Raw genomic sequence first — 20,997 nt, 5'->3', positions numbered from 1 at the left:
TCTCCTTGGTTCTCTACACTGGCTTCACATCCGTTCTGGCCTCCAGTACAAACTGTCCGTGCTGTTTTAATATCTTTGCTGGCACCTGCCCTGATTATTTCTCTGAACTGCTCTTCCCTTTCATCCCAGCTACACAACTCTGCTCCTCGTCTGATGATCGTCTCCTTACTCTTCCTGTCCCCAAAACAACAACACATGGCCACAGGATGTTTAGTAATTGTGCAGCGAAACAATGGAACTCTCCTCCTTTCCATATCCGGCATATAACCACTATTGAATCCTCTACACGTGCACTAAATCAAACCTCTTCTGTAAACATTACTCCTAACAACATTTCCCATTATGCGAGTCCTTCCTTGCTCGTCTTCCTTTTGCAATATCATGTTACTGTACTCTCAGCTCTTGTTCCTGTTCTTGTTATTTGGTTCCTTTTTGCGTTTTTTGAATAACATTTATTTTTCGTTAGTACTCTTGTTGTTTTTGGTTTTTAGGTAGCTGATATGTTATTTGTTTTCCTGTCCTTTGGTGCTGTCCATGTTTGGTTCATGTTCTTAAGTGCTCCTTAGGAGGATGAGTATGCGGTTTACAATTTTTGCATTTATTGTTATTATTAAGTGAAGGAAAAGCGTCTTGTTTCCAAAGTTATAAAGCAGTGGCAACGATACCCTGGGGTAAGGAAACATGCAGTTGTGGGGGTTGTCTCGGATCCCGTTGTAGCTACCAGGACAAGACACTGGTCCTTAAGTTAAAAACGATTGACAGTCGTTTCATGGAGTGGCAAGACAACCCACGGTCATGGGCGCGTCCTTTCACACCTATAGACATCTATCAGTAAGGGATGCCTTGCCATGCTACAAGTAGAGGAGCAGTCTGTGGTCACGACAGTCAGAATCAGCTGTCGTGTGTTCCAATCTCCTCTCTGACATACTTCTGTGGATATGAACCTGCTTACAAGTAGTAAACGGTAGTTTTCTGTGGTTTTCTTCTCTCTGCCGGTAGTGCGTTCGTGGAGGTTGGTGTCGACCCTAAAAGGTGTATGTGAGTGCACCTTTGTTGTATTTAAAATCCTCAAACCTGGCTTTGGTGCCAGAAAAGGTGCTTTATAAATGCGATTATTGTTGTTGCTGCTGCTGCTTGTCCATGTGACATTAGTGAGTGTTTGGTGATCAATCTTTAACTAACCCGCTTGCTGATAATAATAATAATGAAAACGTGACAGTCTAACTGTGATGTTGACAGTTTAACTAACGAATGTTTGACAAACCTGCGGCAATAATTTATGGCAAGGAGTGGGTTTTTTTGCAGGTACATCTACGGATCCACTGTGAACGTGTGTGAGTGCCCGGATGGCTACACGGGACCCAAATGTGAAGAGAAAAAAGAAAACAGTCTTTCCAAAGAAGGTAGGCGGCAGTCGGTTGTCTTCCTTGACATCGATACATCTCGTTTATCTGAAAGAGGGAGACTAATGTTGCAGAAGATTCTATGCTGATGAAAAAAAAAACTTTTAAAATTTACTAAAAACCTTTTTTTTTATTTTTTGGAAGAGTAAACATATATTCTGATAAATTTGATATTCTGTTTTTCTTAGAATTTGTTTTTACTTTGTAGAGGATTGGATCGACATGTAAAGCTTTATTTCCCACTGTGTCTGTATCTGTCCAGAGCAAGAGAGAGAGACTTTGTTCCTAAGAAATGATTTCTTTGACTGTTGGGGGTTTTTCAGTACAATAGTCTTACTTACCATCTAACTGTTTTGTGACAGTAAGTCATACTAAGCATCACACACGTTTAATCCAGTTGATGCTGTCAGTCATCTTCCTTTTCGTCTCACCTGACTGATGCCTTGTGTGAAGAAGTGGTGGTAGCATGTTCCTGTGCACCTGTCAGTGTACAGCGCGACGAAAAGTGCTGGATTGTTTGTAGATCACAGTTTATTATTTAACAATTAAAAACTTTTTACAAGAGAAATTTTCTTTGATAATATTCACTTCAAATGATCGAAAAATTATCGTAAACCCCAATCAACAAGAAAAAAAAACTACTCCCGCACCTGCAACACTACGGTAACCGCCTCTACTGACGTCAACGATAGATATTCTTATTTTTCATACTGACACTGCAAGTGGTGACATTACAGTTTATTTATTGTTAGTTTTGTTGATTACTACTCATTAGTTCTCTGCTTGCAACTGACATTTAGAGAGTCCAGCGCGAACAAACAAACACCAAACCCAGAATATTTTCTTCATCAACTCAGTGCACGGCTGTTGCACTAAGTGGGAAATGTCATCTTTGAGATTAGTCTGGTTTATTTTTGAATTGTTTTGTTGTTGTTTTAATTTGCAGCTTACAAATAATGTCGTCTTGATGGCGACCTCATTTGAACAAAGATAATTTCGTGCGTGCTTCTGGCAGTTCCTGAGAACACTTGTGTCTGTTATCATCTACACACAATATGTGCTGCACGTGTTTTATTTACACATAATATGTACGTCACGTGTTTTATTTACACATAATATATACATCACGTGTTTTCTTCCCGTAGAGTGTGTCGGCGTCAGCTGTGATGGCGGCTGTCAGGACATGGATGGCGGCTCCAGGTGCGCTTGCAGAGAGGGCGCGGACCACGTGACGTGTGCAGAAACCGGTCAGTCAACCCCTCCCCCACCCTGAAACACACACACAACACACACACAGCACACCAACACACATGCCTGCTTCCCAGTGGGCCAGCGTAACTAACAATATGACCTCCTCCCCCTACTTCCTGTCTTTGACATTGACCCCGGTGCTTGGCAACTGGACCATTTGTGGTCGACGTGCCTGGCAATAATAGTAAACAAGTGTTTAGGTCAGTTTACTGATATCACAACACTCATTTCACAGTAATTGCTGTGGTAGTCGTGTTGCTATGACAATACCAGAAGCAACTACTCCTGTTACTAATGGCTATAAAATATTCTCGCTTCTCTGAAAACGACAGGTAGCGAAACCCAGAGGCAAATAGCTACTGGGGTCAGTTCAGGTGTGACCTAACTAACAAGGTGGGGTCACTTTCCTGCGACAGTGATAAAAGCCTGAAAGAAATGTAACACATTGAGGACTTGTTTAACCATGTGAGAACTATCCACTCTGACCAGCCAAAGCTAACCCTGGAAATAGTCAGCGAGGGAAAGAGTATGTTCAATCGTATGTGTGTGTGCGCGCGTGTACTTGTGTTTACGTGCATGTAACCGTGTTAGATACAACTGTCTTGAGAAGTAAATATTTTACTCACTTGTGTGATTTTGTCAAGCCCTTGATGTCAGCATTTGGTGCACTCAGAAGAATGAATTTCACACAAGAAATTTGTTTTGCACGGGACTTTCAGAATTCTACAGAGTATCTGTGACTGTGGTAGCCGACAAGCAGCCAGAGGAGTGGAGGCACGGAAATATCCACAATATAGTGAGTATCCACAGTATAGTGAGTATCCACAGTATAGTGAGTATCCACAGTATAGTGAGTATCCACAGCATAGTGAGTATCCACAGCATAGTGAGTATCCACAGCATAGTAAGGTACCACAATATAGAGTATTCACGGTATAGTAAGGTACCAGAGCATAGTGAGTATCCACAGTATAGTGAGTATCCAGGCTTTTAAATTTTAAATTATGTTAGACAGTCCTTCTAAGATAATAGAGTAATTTCAGTTTTACGAGAGAGAGGCTTTATACATTTTGGAATTTATATATATATTTCTTTTCATAGAATTCAGAGAACCATTTTGGATAAACATGTCAAATCAACATTTTTTAACTTTATATTTCAACCAATTTGAGGAATTTTTCGAATTTTCCCATTGGTCCTAAACCCATGACATCCATAAACTTATGAATAGATATAATTTTTTATAGTTATAATTTTAAAATTTAGAATTGTTGAATGGAGTACAAGCCATTTACACTGCTTTGATTGGACAATATCAGGTTAGAGATATGTCCTAATTCTTATATTAATGAACCTCGACTTTTGTTTGGCATTGTTTGACACTGAACGAGGGTGAGATGGGAATAAAACAGTGGCAAGGCCTGAGCTAGAACCCCGACATTGAAATGAAACATCGACCTTGCGAGAAACATGGAGATTAAAGAGTTATTTACAAAAGGAAATAAGAATTTGAGAAAAAACTGTCATTATTTGTTTAGTTTATATTTTCTCTTAAGCATGCCGATTTCGATGTATTTAATTGTTATGTTTGTGACTGTCAATTGTATCTATCGAAATGAGCCTACCCTCATTTTTTTCTAACTTTGGTGAGCAGTTTTCACGTAGATCATAGCTTGAGATTGTTGTTTACATTGAGTTGATTTGTACTCGTCCGTCCGTCCTTCCGTCCGTCTGTGTCATGACATGCTGTCAGTGTTCGTCTGTGCATCATGTGGTGGGTCTGATCTGTGCCACCAGCAGGTCCCGAACTCGCGAAGTTCACAACATGTTTACAAAGCTTTTGGCCAAGAAACCTCGGGGCGTCAGGTGCTTCTACAACTAATCATATTAGGATTTTCATTTTTCGCCAGTCTCTCGCAAATTTCCTGTCTCTTTGCCTTAGACAAATAGAAATTACGAGTTACAATTTTCTATCTCTTTCCCCCGTCGCTCCCTCCTTACTCCAACGCACGAGCACCAGTCGCCTTGCGCCCTCGCCGATGAAGTTCGCAGACAAGATAAAACAAGTCTCGACTTATTGAGGGAACATAGGGCTAACACGCTTTGCCCAGTCCATTCCAGTGTTTTGAGAAAGGTTATACCATAACCTTTTGGCTGTGTTTCATTTGAGACAAGTTGTCATTGCTGGCTCTACGATTGTCCAAATGTCCACACTGGTCAATCGTCCTCCAGGTATTTGAATACGGACCATGCGTCCTAACGGGATACGCACCAGACAATAGATGAGCACCATGTGACAAAACAGAATATGCTTGTCATCACTGGACATGAAGGTATAGGTGGTGATTGTGGTGGTGGTGATGATGGGGATTATTTTTTTTTTCAGATACACACTTTTCTGCAGTCAGCGGGACTAGGAACGCTCAATCGTCTTGCAGTGGATGTTGTCAAGTAAGTTTCGTGTTTTTTAATGTGGTAGAAACATTTGTTCTAAAGACCACACTGAAGACATATGCTCACATTTCACAGTTTCACATCTCATGCTACACATAGATTTCACTTCGGTGTTCAGATATTTCACAACCACTCCCACCTGACAAACAGGTCCCGTTAGACCATTTCGGGATGAACAACTCTCACCAGACTCGTCACCGACAAACAGCTCCAAGACAGTTTACAATTGCCACCTTATTACATGGGCTGTTAATGAGAGTTCTGAGTTTGTCCTGTGTGTGTTTTTTACAAGTGAAGACAGAATACTGCTGTTTCACTTCTACCTGGATAAAAACGAGGTGACAATGATGCCCGCAGCTGTAGGCGACCTCGTGCACAACCTCACAGGTGTTGCAGCCAACCACACAGTCGACGTGCATCCAGGTGAGGCCCCGCTGTTCTCAACTGTTCTCACTCTCACTTCTTCTTATCTTTCATCGGCGTACGCATCTGCATCAGTGAACAAAGTAGAACGAGAAAGGGTCAAGGTCAGTTTCTGGTGACCTTTCGGTTTTGTGTACGTTCATCAAGATCTCGGTGACCCTCGTGTCTGGCATAGAATGTAAAACTTTGGCCACTCGCCATCTGGAAAATTGTTGTTGTGCACTTTGAGAAAATTCTTTAAATAAAGAACATTCTTCCACATGCATTTAGAGACAATTTTTTTCCACTTTGGATGCATGTAGAAAAATCCCTACTAAATTCACCCACTCGGCTCACATTTGGGAAACTCACCCACTTAAATTAATTCCAGAAATCCAAATTCTGTTCTGAACCCTCTTCCCCTGAAGCATGCAGTGATGATTGTCTACTTGTGTTTTGTCAGAAACGTGTTTACTGAGTGTGGAGAGCCACAGCAAAGTGCCGGCCCTGGAGGGTCGGATGATGATCTTGGTGTGCACAGCGCGGGGGTCGCCGGCCCTGCACTTCCGCTGGTACAAGGACTGCCACCTCTTCAACGCTTCACTGACCACACGCAACGCCTGGGAGCTCCGTCTGTTTGATGACATCAACGACAAGCAAGTGTCTGTGTTTAACATCGACGGCGTCACAACGTACGACAAAGGTAGTTGTCTTGCCTGTCATCTTGATGTATTTCTCTCTATATATATAAGTAATCTTTATTACGACTACATCTACAACCGCTTTACGACCAACAGTTTGTGATTTATTAAGACTTATTTGCAGAGGTCGAGTGTGAAGAAAATTAAGTACATTAAAATAGTTTGCTTCTAATCCTATATTTTGTTTGTTTACCCCGGTCCCGCTCCCCGACACCGTTCATTGTTGTTGCTTTACCAGCGCAATCAGTCGATTGTATTTTATTAACGACTTTTTTCTCAGAAGTCACGTGTTTGTAAACATGAAATTCTTGTGACTGACTTTGTAGTTTATTTGCAGAAATCACGTTCAAAAATATATAAAGTACATTTTAAGAGACCGTCTGTCTACCAGGGTACACGCCTACAGATGACTGCTCTTACCTGAGAGTTAGTTCCCTGTAAATCGTTTGTCAAGCGCAGCAATGACTAAATGTGTGTTTGTGTGTGTGTTTGTGTGTCAGGAGAGTTCGTCTGTGAGATTGAAGACGTGGATAAGAAGGAGAAGAAGGTGCTGCGTGTGCACGTGCTGGCCTTGCCGCAGGTGGAAGTCAAGCCGCTGACCATCAGTCTGGTGGCGGGACAGTCGCACAGCTTCCGCTGCTTGTCGCCGGACGACAACATGCGCACCTTCTCCTACCAGGTGTGTCATTGTCAGGTGTCTGGATGGCACATGCTGTCTCTGGCACACCACTGGCCACTTCTGTCCTCTATTTTGTGAATAGATGATTTAAGCAGTTTACTAAGAGACTATCAAATAAATGGACTGGCAGTGTATATATATATATGTGTGTGCTAAGTCTCTGTGTAGTGAAAACCAGAATGACCATCAACTAGACTCCCTGTCTACCCTACACTGCAGACAACAAACAATAGACCGTCTGTCCTCATACTGACTGTAGTATAGACAGCGATCAGCAGACGTGTGTGTCATGGCGTGCAGTGGCTGAGAGATGGCGCCTTGTTAGGAGAGACAGTCAATGGCGAGGTCGTTGAAGACTTACTTCCCAGTGGTTCCCGCCTCTTCCTGAGTCGAGCTCGGGTGTCTGCCAACTACAGCTGCCGGGTGCACAACCGAGCTGGCGCCACCTCCAAGTCCGTCGTCCTCTTCGTCATCGCACGTAGGTCGTGTGCTGTCGTCTGCTCCCTATTGCCTCCTCCATTCTCTCACTTATGTCGTCTACTCCCTATTCCCTCCTCCATTCTCTCACTTATGTCGTTGGCTCCCCCTTGTTTTACGTACATCGCATTGTCTGACATCCTCCCCTTTGTATATTGTGTATTCACTTAAGTCTTCTGCTGCCTTCTGTTTGATGTTGGATGTCTTATCGCCTTGTCGTCCACCTCGTTTGCTCGCCGTTCACTCCCTTGCTTGCTTGTACAAACGGCGTGTCCATAACCGTCTCTGTCCACTTGTTTCCAGCGAACCAGAGTGATGTGGCTTGTGACAGCAGCTTTTCTGATGGAGTCAGGTGGAACAGAACTTTTGGTGGCTATTACGATCTTCAGTCCTGCCCTGTGGACCCCACAGACACTGCAGGTAGAAGTGCGTGTGTGCGTGCGTGCGTGTGTGCGTGTGTGTGCGTGTGTGTGTGTGTGTGTGTGCGTACGTGCATGAGAAACTGAGTGAGTGAAAATATCACAAACTCTCCTTTTCCTGTTGATTTCAGAATTCAAGACCGGAGGACTGGGAGATGGTAAGCATTGTCTACTATTTTTGTTAGCTTTGCCAAGACAAATAGACAGACAGGCAGACAGACAGACTAATTATTCCCAGATGATGACATGTAGACCTACATGCATGCTGGGTGGCTACCTGTGTGTGGCGATGACGTGTACACTGACAACTGCTGTGTCTGGCAGCATACGCGCGGAGGGACTGTGTGTGCCGGGAGGACCGGTGTGCCTGGGGCCACCCCAACTACGCGCGCTGTCAGTCGGTACACATCATCAACATCTTTCTGCAGGTCAGACATGGTTCATGCCTGTGTGCACGCTTCATTTTTTTCTTTAATGTTGGGGCTTGCATTTGTTTGTTTACAACAATATAAAGTTTTGTTGTTGTGTATTCTTTTGTCCAGTCTCGAGCCTCTCACTGTCCCCTTGTCGACTTTATTACTAATTTGTTTTCAACATTTTCCAAGGTGTGCCCACATTTCACTTAGCCTTTGTCGTACCTTCATCACTTGTTTTGTTACAACTTTATCACGCCTGTTAGGTCGAAGTTGTATCATGCTTATGAAACTGCCACACACCGCCATGTTGTTAGTGATGTTATGGTATACAATGAGTCCAAAGGTGGAATATAACTGAACGAATTGGTTATTACACTTACTTTTTGTCCTATAAAGAATTCACTGCCTTCTCATATTTTCCGGGAAACTTGAAAAAAGAAGCCGTTGGGCTACTTTGCCCCGAGGGAAGTGTGCTTGAAGTGGCTGCCCCACCTGTTAGCAATAACAACGCCGAACGGAAACTAATGAAATGGTTGCGCCACCTGTCGGCAACAGCAAAGTGCTTCCTGCTTGTGAAGACTTTCCCTCTAGACAATGTCTCACCATCATTTGTCTCATTTTCTTGTGAAAGGTATTGGGCCACCTGCCTTTGCTCCATGGTTTCAGCACTGTGGACAGAGATTTAACCCTGAGATGACTAGTGAAAGTACATTTCCCGTGAGTCGTTATACACCGTTGTACACAGTTATACACCGTTATACACCGTTCACTCGCTTTCATGTCAGTGGATTCACGCATAGTCCTCAGATAATGAGCTTGACAAAGTTTTGGTTACATGAAATGACAGGTCCTGCAGTTGGAGTGGTCAGTGCACCTGACTAATTAGCACCTGATTAATAATCCTGCCCCCAACACGTGACCTGTACAAACACGTGACCTTTCCAAAACCTATACAAAACGTCTTGACATCTATTGGCAACATGAAGCCGCTAATTTGAACTTTTTCTCAATCACCCTTAACCTGTGCTTTTGTCAACATGCCTGCCGATAGACTTTATTTATCTCACGTGGGTCGTGTAGTCGTTGCCCGGGCTGTGTGTTCAGTGATGGCGGACAAGCAAGAACCTCGTTCATCGTCCAAATCCCTCGTGTAGTCCTCTTTACAGGCTGAAAATACATGTTCTGCGCAGTGAACAAGAGCTCGTCACCTTGAACAACAGCAACCGCAACAACAACAACAACAACAACAACAACAACAACAACAGCAACAAAATCTTCCCAATTTCAGAACTTGGTTTCACACTCTTTCCCCCAAGAAACACACAGTGCAGTTTGCTCGAGATCGTAATTGTCTCTTAAGTGTTGCTCTCAGACTGAGTTGTTGTTGTTGTTTATTTGTGCTGTTATGGACCAGTCTGCCTATTTTGCTATGGGCGTGTTTCTGAGACACGGCTGCACTTTCTGGTCCATATCTGCGACATTAAATAAAACTGACATTTAACTGTAGCTCTTGAACATTTTGTGTGTTTATTACAATTGCAGGTTCGCCTGAGTTATATTACTCTTCAAAATATTGACGACAGGGTGCTTGTGGACACCATGATGTCTGTATTGTGTCTAGCGAGGGTGTACTAGACATATGGGTAGATATGCAGGAATATAGGAGCAGCCATTCTGCTTCTTCTTCTCTTTTTACTGGATGATGATGATGATTTTCAGCTGGAGCAGATTCAACTGGGGTACCAGCAGGGTGGGCTGTCCGGCATCTACAACTCCATGTACAGTGTGGTACAGAAGGCACAGAACCGCACGTTGGCCGGTGACGTGGAACTGTTTGCCAGGAGCCTGCAGACGCTCCTAACCGTCACACTGCGGTTCCCTACCCTGGCCCCGGAAATAACAAGTGACTTCAGTTTTAAGGTGAACAAACTCACATTAACAAGCGATAAAAACAAAGAAGGGGAGAGAGATGAAAGATGACGTGTCAAAATTCTGTAAAATTAGAGCACAGGTAGGTCACTGTCCTTATATTTTGTTCGTTTTCTGCAGACAGTGGCGCATTTCATGGACCTCCTCCTGAAGGAGATGAAAGACAAGAACGAGTCGGAGAAAAAGGTAGATGTGACTGACCGAGTGATGTCACCGTGGCCCTCTCGTGACATCCTCTTTGACTGATGATTGATTGCAGTCTTGGACTTTGAGGCACAAACAAATATTTGCAAGAAATGTCTTCCTTCGAGAACACTGTGTACATCAAACCAGAATAAACAGTCATTATCCTGTAGCAATAATAGGACCTGAGTGTAAATGTTTATGTTGATGTCTGTTTTGCCTGAGGTGACTGTGTATGTTGTTTGTATTTACGTATGGTAGGACCTGAGTGTAGATGTTGCCTGTATTTACCTGTTGCAGGACCTGAGTGTAGGAGCGCGGCTGATCCAGGTGTGCGAGATGATGGTGGAGCTGGCCCAGCGCTCCCCGTCTCTGGTTTCCCTTGACAACATCACCTTACCCACACTGGGTAACAACTTCCTTACCAGTGGTATCCGTTAAAGAACATACTTCACAGAATAGTAAATTTTCTTTTCATGAAAGTTTTCATTTTGCACTAGGCTGACACAACAGGATATATATAGTTTGTACGGGTCTAGGGAGTTTTGTACAGATGCTGTGAAGCCTGTGACATTTGTACAAAACATCTGTGACGTTTGTTCTTGCAGGATTGATGGTGAGGAACGTAACCCTGCATCCCGTGAATGGCTCGCTGGCGCCCTCTGTACTGGAAGTGAGTCTCGAGAAGCCTGCTCTCACCCGCAGCCTCCGACATCTGTCCTCCGTCACCACGAACGACAGACCGACCGACTGTGAGCCTCTTCTTTAGCTTGTAGACTTCTTAAAGAACTAATGGTGCAAATGGGAGCTAGGACTGAATGTTCACTAGACATGTTGGTTTTTTTTTTGTTGTTTTTTTTTTTTTGTTTTTTTTTTTTTTTTTTGCAAACGCGATGTCCTCTGTCTGTGCTCGGTGCTGTATGATTGGCGGGGTTACCCCGGTTATGTCCTCCATACAATTTTTGTCATGCTACTGAGCATTGGCAGTGTGTTTTGAAGGTGTGTGTTGGCACTGTGTGCTGTGTGCTCTCTCGTGCTGCAGACGGAGATGTAGCAGACAATCGAAGTGCAGCAGACACGTGGACAACAAGGAGGGTCCTGCAGGTGACCTTCTCGCAGACCATAATTCCTGTCCTACCGGTTCGCAACCGTATCAGGTAGCAAAGTAGACATCATAAATTTACAAAACAATATCATTTAATACAACTCTAGTTTAATAACTAGTATAAACCTTTTGAATCATCTTATTATGTTCGCGCTCAGTTTAGGAATTGATATGAACCTCAGCACTTGTTGTCACGCATCGAGTGCAACAAACAAATACGACCATTATATTAATGGATAGGCGAAAATAAAAAGCTCTTTAGTCTCATATTTCTAGTTTTTAGGATACGATGTGACAAGAATCAACAGACATGTTCCTTAATATGCAATCTTAACTTTGCTTATCAAAGGACTAGGTGGGAGCAATTTCTTTCTGTGGGTCGTCATGTTTGTCGGCGTGTATTTCGAGAAAGACAATATTGACCCACATTTAGAGAAATAGCATCTCGCTCAGAGATGTTACATAATGGCTGCACCTCATTAGTCCTTTAAATGGGATACTGGCAGCTTTGTTTAATCATCTTTACCCAGAAATATGCAGTTTTGCGTTTTCCCCACCAGAATTCTTGTAAATCACAACCCTACAAAAAAATATCGTCTGAATGCCTTTCGCTCGAAGATGTCTGAAAGATAATTAAATTAGCAGCATCCCCATACAGTCCAAACTCTCTTCCACTCAGCAACACACGTTTTGTCACGTGGTTCGAATGGTCACGTGTTTTGAATTGGTGACGTGTTGACAGCCCGCACGCAGAGGTGTTCGTCACGCCGCTGATATCGGTGATCCCTGTCGACCTTCTACAAGAGGATGACGATCAAACAGATGAAAATGTTCAGGATTTGGTCCAGCTGGAATTCTTCCACACTCACGAGGTATCCTAGCAACCCTCTGTTCCTTCTGTACGGTTGTAAATATGGTAGGTTGGTCACGTGGGAGTAATACATAGAGTGATTGCGCTTTATGTGGTTAGTAACTGTTTTCATTTGTTCTGTCCATCTTTCGAAACACAAAAAGTGTTCATAGACACCTGCGTGAGTTTAAAGAATGAGTTTCAAAGGAAATTCAGATATTTGACTTCAACTGCTCTTTCTTTTCTCTATTTAGAGAGCAGTTTTTAGCGACAACATCACGAGGTGTGTTGCGTGGATACCCGAAAACAGGTAGGTGTAAATGCTGAGGGACAAAGGTAGATTAATGCTAATGTTTCAACAGCAAAGACAGATGAATGTGGGTATGCTGACAGTCCAGTCAGGTGGATGTGAGGATGTGAGGATTTTGCACTGTAAATAAGTCTATAGTGGGGTGTCCGCGGCTTCACTCGTCAGTCTAGCATCCCTCTTACTACTTCTCCTGTCATGTCTGTACGACCTGTCCACAGTTAGGTCTTCCTGCTTTAATCTGACCGGACATACATGACATTTCATGTGTCCGTGAAGACTACTCACACCCTTACAGACATGAGAACGGGACTACTCCCCTCGCCGAACCTCTCTGTATCGCCAGTTACACACCGCACTGTCATCACTTATAGTTTAGTATAATTAATTATTCCTGTCATCACTTATAGTTTGGTGTAACTAATTATCTAATTATTACTGTCGTCACATTTACTTACAATGAGTAACCTTTGGAGGGATTTTTGCACTTTCAGGGAGCGTCTTGTTGGACACTGGTCTGCAGGAAGTTGTCACGTGATCAACAGGACAGCCAACGCCACCGTTTGTCTGTGTCCGCTACATGGTCATTACGCCGTTACTGTGCTGTCTTTGAATATACAGGTCAGACATGCCTCCCTCCCCAATAAGTAGTCCTCTGATTTTGTCTTCCATTGATTGTTGTCATCGGTTGATTAAGCATAGTAGTTATTTGACATGTTCACACCTTGACTGAAAAACGCTGGAGCGGCGTGAGGTATGAACATTTATTACAATAATTAATTTGCTATAATAATGTAAAGTATTTACTGAAGCTGTATGAAAAATGCATGATAGTAACATGTGGAGGTTTTGTTTGTTGTGACTGACACTGGGCTGACTGACCGTTATGTGTCCTGCAGCTGCCTGTAGCGCCGCCACTGCCGTGGAACAGTGTCCTCATGGTGTCATGTGTCACCTCCCTGTGCGGACTGGCCGCCTGCATTGTTGTCTACATGATTACATGGAGGCAAGTCAAGCATCCTGTCTTCATGTCTTTTCTCCTGTCTGTCTTCGTGTCTCATCTCGTGGCTGCGGTTTAACCCTCTCTAGGCCTTCTTTTTTTTCTGTTCCATCATCACAAACTTATCCTCACTGACTCAAGTGAGCTGGGTTGTGGTGGGAAAGAAGTGCTGTTAGTTAAGTTCACTTTTTGATCACCTTAAACTTTTAATGGGACTAGTATTTATCTGGCAGTAGTTACAGAGTGTCTGCAGACATTCCTGTCTCACAAGTCTGTCTCACAAGCTTCATATCCAGCGTTCTCATGGCGCCAGTAGGTTGTGTTGTGAGATCTCAAGGCCTACACCTTCCCTTGTTTTCATGTAAACTACTCTCAATGAGCCTCCCTGCCTTGTCTCAGGCACATTGCGGGGACAACCTCCATTATACATCTCAGTCTCGTGACTTCCTTCGCTGGCGTCAACCTCGTCTGCATCTTCTGTCTCTCCGAGACCACACAGAAGGTGAGTCATCGTCTGCACTGGTCACAGGTCACTGACACAACAGGTGAATATTGTGTACTGGTGTAAGTCTGTAGGTAGCTCACTGGAGGTAGGGAGGCACATCCCACACCAGATGCGTAGCTCTGTGTGACTGCGTAGCTAGGGGCTGGAGGCAGGTATCACTGAAAGCAAGCTATTTGTAACTATTTAGTTAGAGTATTCTCACTGCCAGATTTCCATACGAAGATAAATTATTCATAGACCTGTTCACCATGCGGAATATTATTGGCACTTTACTTACGTAGAATGCCTATGACAGTCGTTCATAAAAAAGCCCGGGTGGCCGGCTCACCGTGTTCACCCTGTGGTGCAGATGGTGTGTGTGGTGGGCAAGGTGCTGGTGCAGTTTCTCCACCTGACATCCTTCTCCTTTCTGCTGGCGGAGGCTGTCCACGTCTTCTTCAAGATCCGCGCCGTCCAGGGAGCAGTCGTCACCCACAGCATCTGCATCAAGTATTTCCTCGTCGGCTGGGGTGAGCAGCAGGACACGTGACCATCTGACTTTTAATGTCAACAGTCGCGTAGGTTGTGTCTCTTGTGTTGGTGCCATTCCTGTGATGTATGTCGACATGACACTTTGTTCTATATGACTGTCGTGATGTATTTCTCTGAATCCGTATATGTGTTGATGTATTGTTGCAGATGACTGTCGTGGTGTATTGCCCCCAGTCATGTTTATGTATGATGACCAGGTTATTGCTCTCAGTATATATGTCATGTATCGTTCTCAGTCCTGTGGTGTAGGTCGACATGATGCATTGGTGTAGTCATGTAGTGTATGATGACAGTCAACAGCCTATGTTGTATGTCTAAAACACATTAATTAGGAAGAAGACTTTGACCTAATAATAGTGTATCTTGACAGTCTTGTTAGGTATATCAATACGAGGTTGTTTTGCAAGTTCTGATATTACATGAACATAGTAGGCTGCTGCAATGTATGTGTCTCTTAAAATCATGTTTTACTACTTATGAAAGCTATTGTCAGGTGTGAATATACGTGTCGTCAGGGGTAAATACCTGTCTTCAGGTGTCAATTCTGTTGTGAGGTGTGAATACTTTTGTTCTTTGATGGAAATATTTCTATTGTCAGGGCTACCCTCCGTGACAACGCTGGTGGTCATTCTCATGTCTGAGTTTTACGGTCACGACTTCACCTGCCACACATGGTAATGGCGCCCACATTTTTAAATGCATTTTAGGACACTAGACAATGGGACTTGCTATCTTCTACAAGTGGACTATGGAAGCTAAGCTATCAAGTCTTAATGGATAGTGAGATACACAATATTTTTCTAAGGATTGGGTAAAGCTCAGTGCAAGATACTATTTCCCCAAATCTTGGTAAATACACCCCATCCGTTCTCGAAATACACGCCTTCAAAAAAATAGCAACACACAGAAAGAGGCGAGCACCAGCCAGTGGGAGTGCTGGGGCCGTATGCTAATTAGAAGTATCTATGCTAATTAAAAGTATCTATGCTAATTAGAAGTATCTATGCTAATTAGGAGTATCTATGCTAATTAGAAGTATCTATGCTAATTAGAAGTATCTGTGAACAAATGTAACATCACCATTTTGATTTCGTTCTGTACATGGTGATACTTGTTTCTTGTATCTCAAGAAAGGAAGAAAAGTATTTATCCAGACGTGGAGAACTTCACCTTTAGGAAAAAATTTGGATCCCACCAGCCCTTTAATAAGTATTTTAGGGGCACACACCTATGGGACTTTTAAAATGTAGTTTATGGGAGCCTTTAAAAAGACTGCTATGTTGGGAGACTTTTGAAACATGCTTTAGAGACCGCTTTGATGTAGTTCCCTTAACTCTTAAAGCTTGTTCTGGAGACAACTGTGTTGAGTTCTGGGAACACTATTGGTATGAAAGGGGTCTCATCATAGGGGTCTCTGTTACAGGTGCTGGTGGTCCGAAGGGCACTGGCATTTCTACGCGTTTTTGGTGCCACTCGTCATCCTCAGTATGGTGAGTTCTACTCATTGTCATCATTGACTGCTAGTTTGGAAGGGTTCCCAGCAGAGATGGACTTGTCTCATATTTATTTGGGTTTACTCGAGTGATGTTGATGTGGAGTCACTGATTAATAAAGGGAGCACATCCGGCAGGCGGCCTCCTCGTTTCTAGCATGTCATCGTCTTCATGGGCCAGAGGGTTATTCAGTCAGTCAAGGGACCTGAAGATGGGATGTGAATAAACAGGGACCCTAGTCTAGTGCTGACATTTCGTTATGTTCTACCCCCGACAGTCCTCCACCCACAGCTGGTGTCAGGTGCTACACACTCTGCCACTGTTTTGCAGGTTCATACTGGAATCATGGTGTTGTGCTTGGTTTGCACGAGAACCTGGAAAGATGAGACTCGCTTCCAAAACAAGAAGACTTACATGTAAGTAGCAATGTGACAGTCACGTGAGCAGGTTGGTAATTACCTGAGAAGATAAGCATATGTAAGTAGCCTCTGGTAATAATCCATACGAGTCATTAGAATAATCATCATTCATCTCTTAACTAAACGAGCTAACCACCTATTAAGCTGGATTAGACCACGTGACACTCAACGGCTGTCAACGTGGGCGGTTGTGGGCAAGTTCTGCATGCAACTATAAGTCCACTCCTTCATGTTTGCTACAAAGTTCATCCATTGTTTTGAGTGCCTTTGAGTAGAACCTATCCTCCAAGGTACCCCGAAGAACGGCCTTAGAATCTTAGAGTGGTTTGAGAGTTTTGATATCGAACTGAGAAACTTTCAGAATTTCCTCCTCCAGAGTGGAGATGGAAACGAGAAATAAAAAGAGAGTCAAGACGACATTCTTGAAAGAGAATTTTTTCCTGCCTAATTAATTTTGTGGATTTGCTGATCATCTACCTTGATTTGAAAACAAAGACGACGACGACGACGACGAAGACGACCACGATGATGATGATGATGATGATGATGAGGAGGATGATTTATTTGCAGCTTTACGGCAGCGCGCGCCTTCAGCATAGAGACCCAGCTGATAGTGCTGTGTGTCAGTGGAATGCTCAATGAGAGTGACAGTGTGACAGAAAGCCGTCGGTTCCTCTTCCTGTGTGTCAACTGCACACTCGTGAGTAACTGTTTATGTTGTCATTCACTCACAGAGAAACTGAGGGTGGGGGAGCATAAAGATGGGTGGGTGTGTCGCGTGCCCTGAACTTTGTCTTCATGCGCATGCGCAGACCGTGCCAAGACGGGCATTGTTTGCCAGATAACGGGGCACGCGACACGTGCACGTGGCTAACTGCTTCAGTATTTCACTATCGTTTATCATGATCGTCAATGCTACAAACAAGTGTTTCCAGCACGCTATACCATGATTCTTCCAGTATTTATTCACATATCACCCTCGGCAGTTGCTCTCATTGTTGTCGCTGTCATCACCAACCCTTGCTAGTAATGTCAGTTATCAGGACCTAAGACGCATTATCACCTGCAGTGTCTTCAACCTCTAAATAGCGGTTTTATGCTCCATAATTTGTTGTCATTACAGAATAAATAATTTGTGTTGTAAAAATGTATCGTAAAAATTAAATTTTTGTCAATTTTGCTGGTTTTCACCCTTTGTTTCAGACTGCAACTATAATCATCTCCATGGTTGTCATGAGGCGCCGGGTAAGTGAAGCAGATAAGTGTTTAGCTAATTATTACAAAGAGTTTTGTCATCTGTCAGCAGCTGAATAGATGTTGTCTCTCAACAGGCTACAGTGTTGTTTGTCATGGCAATTCTCCAACTGTAAACCACTCAATCTCTTTGTATCCCTACTGGCCAAATATCATGAAACCTCCCAGTTCTTCGTATGCTTACTGACAGAATATTATTGGTAGTCCACTATGGCTCCTGATATCCCTGCTGACAAAATATACTCAATAAATTTGCTTCAGTTTTACTACTGTAGAACACATTTTCAGTGATAAGTTTTGCATTATCCTATGTAGTTGTTTCCTTTCTTTATAGCGTCTCTTGTCGTGCACTCCTATCCTCCTTTACTGACCTGGCAGACCTCCTGCCTTCTCTTTCCTCTGTGTCTGTGTGTCTGTGTGTCTGTCTGTGTGTGTTATTGTACTGACAATACTTCATCATATCAATGAAAAGATTGTGAACACACTGTGAAATCAGTTTCTGACAAGATTTCGTCTGTGGACAGGTACGGAAAGCGTTGAGTCTGGTCTACTCCAAGAGAACATCACAGCACACGAAGGTAGGTGGAGAATGTTGAGTACAGCAGGTGCCTGAGGCAGGTAGAGTGTTACACCTGTATACCCACACACTTTGCAAGGAGAGTATATGGACTAATCACACGTAATTTTCACTCACCGTTTCCCTAACTTTTGATGCTTAAAGAACTTTTTATTCTGTTGCAGACGGTAGCTTCAAGTTCCTGCAGAGGTAAAGAACCATGATGATGATGATGATGATTGATGATAATACTTGATGATTGATGATGATGTGGTGGTGGGTCATCATGATGCGTGGCGGACGATGATTGATGGAGATGTGTGGATGTTTGATTGATGATGGGATGACGGTCACGTGGCTAGAGATTTCCTGGTCACGTGTACATAAACTCATGGTTGGATTGTGTGATGACGATAACGGGTTTCTTGACCAGACGGACGAATTGCAAAACTCTTGTTGCTCTCTGTCAGAATTATGTGTCTGTATGAAAATAATTTATTTGAGAGAATGAAACAAAACATTGGTCTTGCAGTTTCATTGACTCTGGAGCACGAGTCGGAGGAGACGAAAGTTGAGAGCATCCAGCAGTTCTACCGAGAAACTGATCGAAACAAATTTACAACAGAGCACAAGCACTACCTCCGCTTTCTTCTCGGGACATCTTCTTCCTCCTCTGGCTCCCTTAGTTTGGGGACAGAGTCTGCACGGTTCCCCCAGGAAGGACCTGGAGCGGGCATCCGGCGAGCCCCCCGCAGTCGGACAGCCACTGACAAACTGCTGCCAGTGTCACCTGGCAGTCGGACAGCCCCTGACAAACTGCTGCCAGTGTCACCTGGCAGTCGGACAGCCCCTGACAAACTGCTGCCAGTGTCACCTGGCAGTCGGACAGCCCCTGACAAACTGCTGCCAGTGTCACCTGGCAGTCGGACAGCCCCTGACAAACTGCTGCCAGTGTCACCTGGCAGTCGGACAGCCTCTGACAAACTGCTGCCAGTGTCACCTGGCAGTCGGAAGTCAGGAGGCGCCCAGCATTCCTCCTGTCTGCTACAGATATCAATGTGCAGTGACGACACCGTTGAGCAGCAGAGCGTGGTGATCGCTACCAGTGACAAGTCGCCCATGGAGTGGGAGGTGATGTTTTGTTGCGACCATCACCGGAGCCCACATCAGGCGCGTGAAGGGGACTTTGTTGGGCCACCTGAAGGTGGTTTTGATTCGGGCGCCATGATTTCAGGCAACTGGCGAGACCGCGGAGCAAGTGGTCATGGTCGAGTGAACAGCAGCAGACTCGCAGCTGATGAGGTCGCTGGGGAGCACGATGCCTTGCTGACAGTGCAAAACAGTCGGAAAGATGACAGTCTTTGACAACCATGGACGTTTCCTTGACAACACTTGTTGCCTCGTCTTGCCTTGTAGAGCTGACGATGTAGAGGACCTGTTGGTCAGGATGTTGGCGAACTGAATGCGGGGAGTAGGGGCAAGGCCACAGTAAGAACTTAGGTAGCAGTAAGGTCATCAAAGTGTGACTGTCTAGCAATAAATAAATAAAGTTTCACGGTCTACAACAGTGAGGTCGACTGTGTAGCAAGGTGGTGTTTAGTGTCTAGGTCAGTGGTCACTAGCACAGTGATGTCAATGCCCACCACGGTAAGGGTAGGGTTGCTAGCCCCACGCCCAGCCTTCCACCTTCATCCGGGCTTGGGACCGGCAGGTTACCCGGGGGTTTCCAGGCGGAGTTGGACAAAAAGAACGATGAGTCCTTTATTTCTACGAGTGGATATTAACTGTTGTTGCTTGTTGTCAAAAGAGGCCGGCTCACTTCAGTCTCAGTTACATGCACCACAGCTGGCTGAGATCAGCTCACCCCAAACTGACTCAATGATTGCAGCCAGGCCTGCCAACACCTGACCACAGCACTGCACGTGTCAGATTACTACAGCCCAGCACGACCACATCAATACTCTGTAATATAAACAACCAGCCGCAAAAATATTGACTCAGCACAACAGAAATCATGACCAACGGAACTCATGGCGATAAGACCAACCCAACACACAAGATCCACCATCGACATTCAGACGAGGGCAAGACATGTGGTAACCAGAGTAACAACTGCACTAACAGACTAACAGACCTTACTACTGTAGGAGGTGACTGTGTGGACAATTTCGTCTGAAACTACATCCTGACACAGTTTTCACCGGAACCTTTATTTGGCTTGACCTTTCAACCCTCGTGTTAGTGGAGCCATTGGATGATTCACGTCCTCGTGCCGTCTCTACCCTGCTTGTACTCAGGTTCATGTCAGACCGTGTGACGGTGGCTTTACTGTCAAACACCGTTGTTGCCATGACACCCTCTCCTGTTGCCTTCACCAGACGTGCAATTAGCGCTCGCTTGAGCCTGCAATGTCTCATTTTCTCTATGTTACGAAAAAAAAAAGTTTCCTAATGTTAGAAAAATGATTTTGTGTTTGTTTTTGTGCTGAACGCTTGCGAGGATCTGTAATTAGTAGCCGCCGTGTCTCCGTGTGTAAACAGCCTTGAACAGAGATAAAGCAGGCGGTGAGCATGCGCAGAGTGGGTGCAAGACATGTGTTGTACCTGTAATATATTTATTCTGTAATTAAACTGTATAGATCAGGTGAGAGACAGGTGCCTCAA

The 20,997-nt window shown here is 44.2% G+C and overlaps 1 protein-coding gene across 1 annotated transcript in view; it reads left to right on the top strand.

Annotated features, from left to right (window-relative positions):
• Positions 1–20,796, top strand: part of LOC112573146 — a 36,587-nt gene extending 15,791 nt beyond the window's left edge. Inside the window, exons 3-32 of the mRNA XM_025253236.1 lie at positions 1,306–1,403; positions 2,549–2,650; positions 3,374–3,450; positions 5,041–5,105; positions 5,401–5,531; positions 5,974–6,213; positions 6,712–6,890; positions 7,191–7,368; positions 7,671–7,787; positions 7,918–7,944; positions 8,111–8,214; positions 9,922–10,122; positions 10,252–10,317; positions 10,615–10,723; positions 10,923–11,066; positions 11,357–11,471; positions 12,162–12,291; positions 12,524–12,579; positions 13,071–13,197; positions 13,476–13,582; positions 13,976–14,078; positions 14,431–14,590; positions 15,211–15,286; positions 16,036–16,102; positions 16,436–16,521; positions 17,095–17,224; positions 17,728–17,769; positions 18,303–18,356; positions 18,520–18,544; positions 18,867–20,796. Of these exons, the coding sequence (XP_025109021.1) occupies positions 1,306–1,403; positions 2,549–2,650; positions 3,374–3,450; positions 5,041–5,105; positions 5,401–5,531; positions 5,974–6,213; positions 6,712–6,890; positions 7,191–7,368; positions 7,671–7,787; positions 7,918–7,944; positions 8,111–8,214; positions 9,922–10,122; positions 10,252–10,317; positions 10,615–10,723; positions 10,923–11,066; positions 11,357–11,471; positions 12,162–12,291; positions 12,524–12,579; positions 13,071–13,197; positions 13,476–13,582; positions 13,976–14,078; positions 14,431–14,590; positions 15,211–15,286; positions 16,036–16,102; positions 16,436–16,521; positions 17,095–17,224; positions 17,728–17,769; positions 18,303–18,356; positions 18,520–18,544; positions 18,867–19,699 (3,949 nt within the window). The 3' untranslated portion in view covers positions 19,700–20,796. The remainder of the gene's footprint in view (positions 1–1,305; positions 1,404–2,548; positions 2,651–3,373; positions 3,451–5,040; positions 5,106–5,400; positions 5,532–5,973; positions 6,214–6,711; positions 6,891–7,190; positions 7,369–7,670; positions 7,788–7,917; positions 7,945–8,110; positions 8,215–9,921; positions 10,123–10,251; positions 10,318–10,614; positions 10,724–10,922; positions 11,067–11,356; positions 11,472–12,161; positions 12,292–12,523; positions 12,580–13,070; positions 13,198–13,475; positions 13,583–13,975; positions 14,079–14,430; positions 14,591–15,210; positions 15,287–16,035; positions 16,103–16,435; positions 16,522–17,094; positions 17,225–17,727; positions 17,770–18,302; positions 18,357–18,519; positions 18,545–18,866) is intronic.
• Positions 20,797–20,997: the final 201 nt, after the last annotated feature.

The sequence above is a fragment of the Pomacea canaliculata genome, linkage group LG10, assembly GCF_003073045.1.
Source record: "Pomacea canaliculata isolate SZHN2017 linkage group LG10, ASM307304v1, whole genome shotgun sequence".
NCBI classification, from domain to species: Eukaryota; Metazoa; Mollusca; class Gastropoda; order Architaenioglossa; family Ampullariidae; genus Pomacea; species Pomacea canaliculata.
The sequence above is the reverse complement of the archived record's forward strand: the minus strand, read 5'-3'. Positions and strand labels throughout refer to the sequence as shown.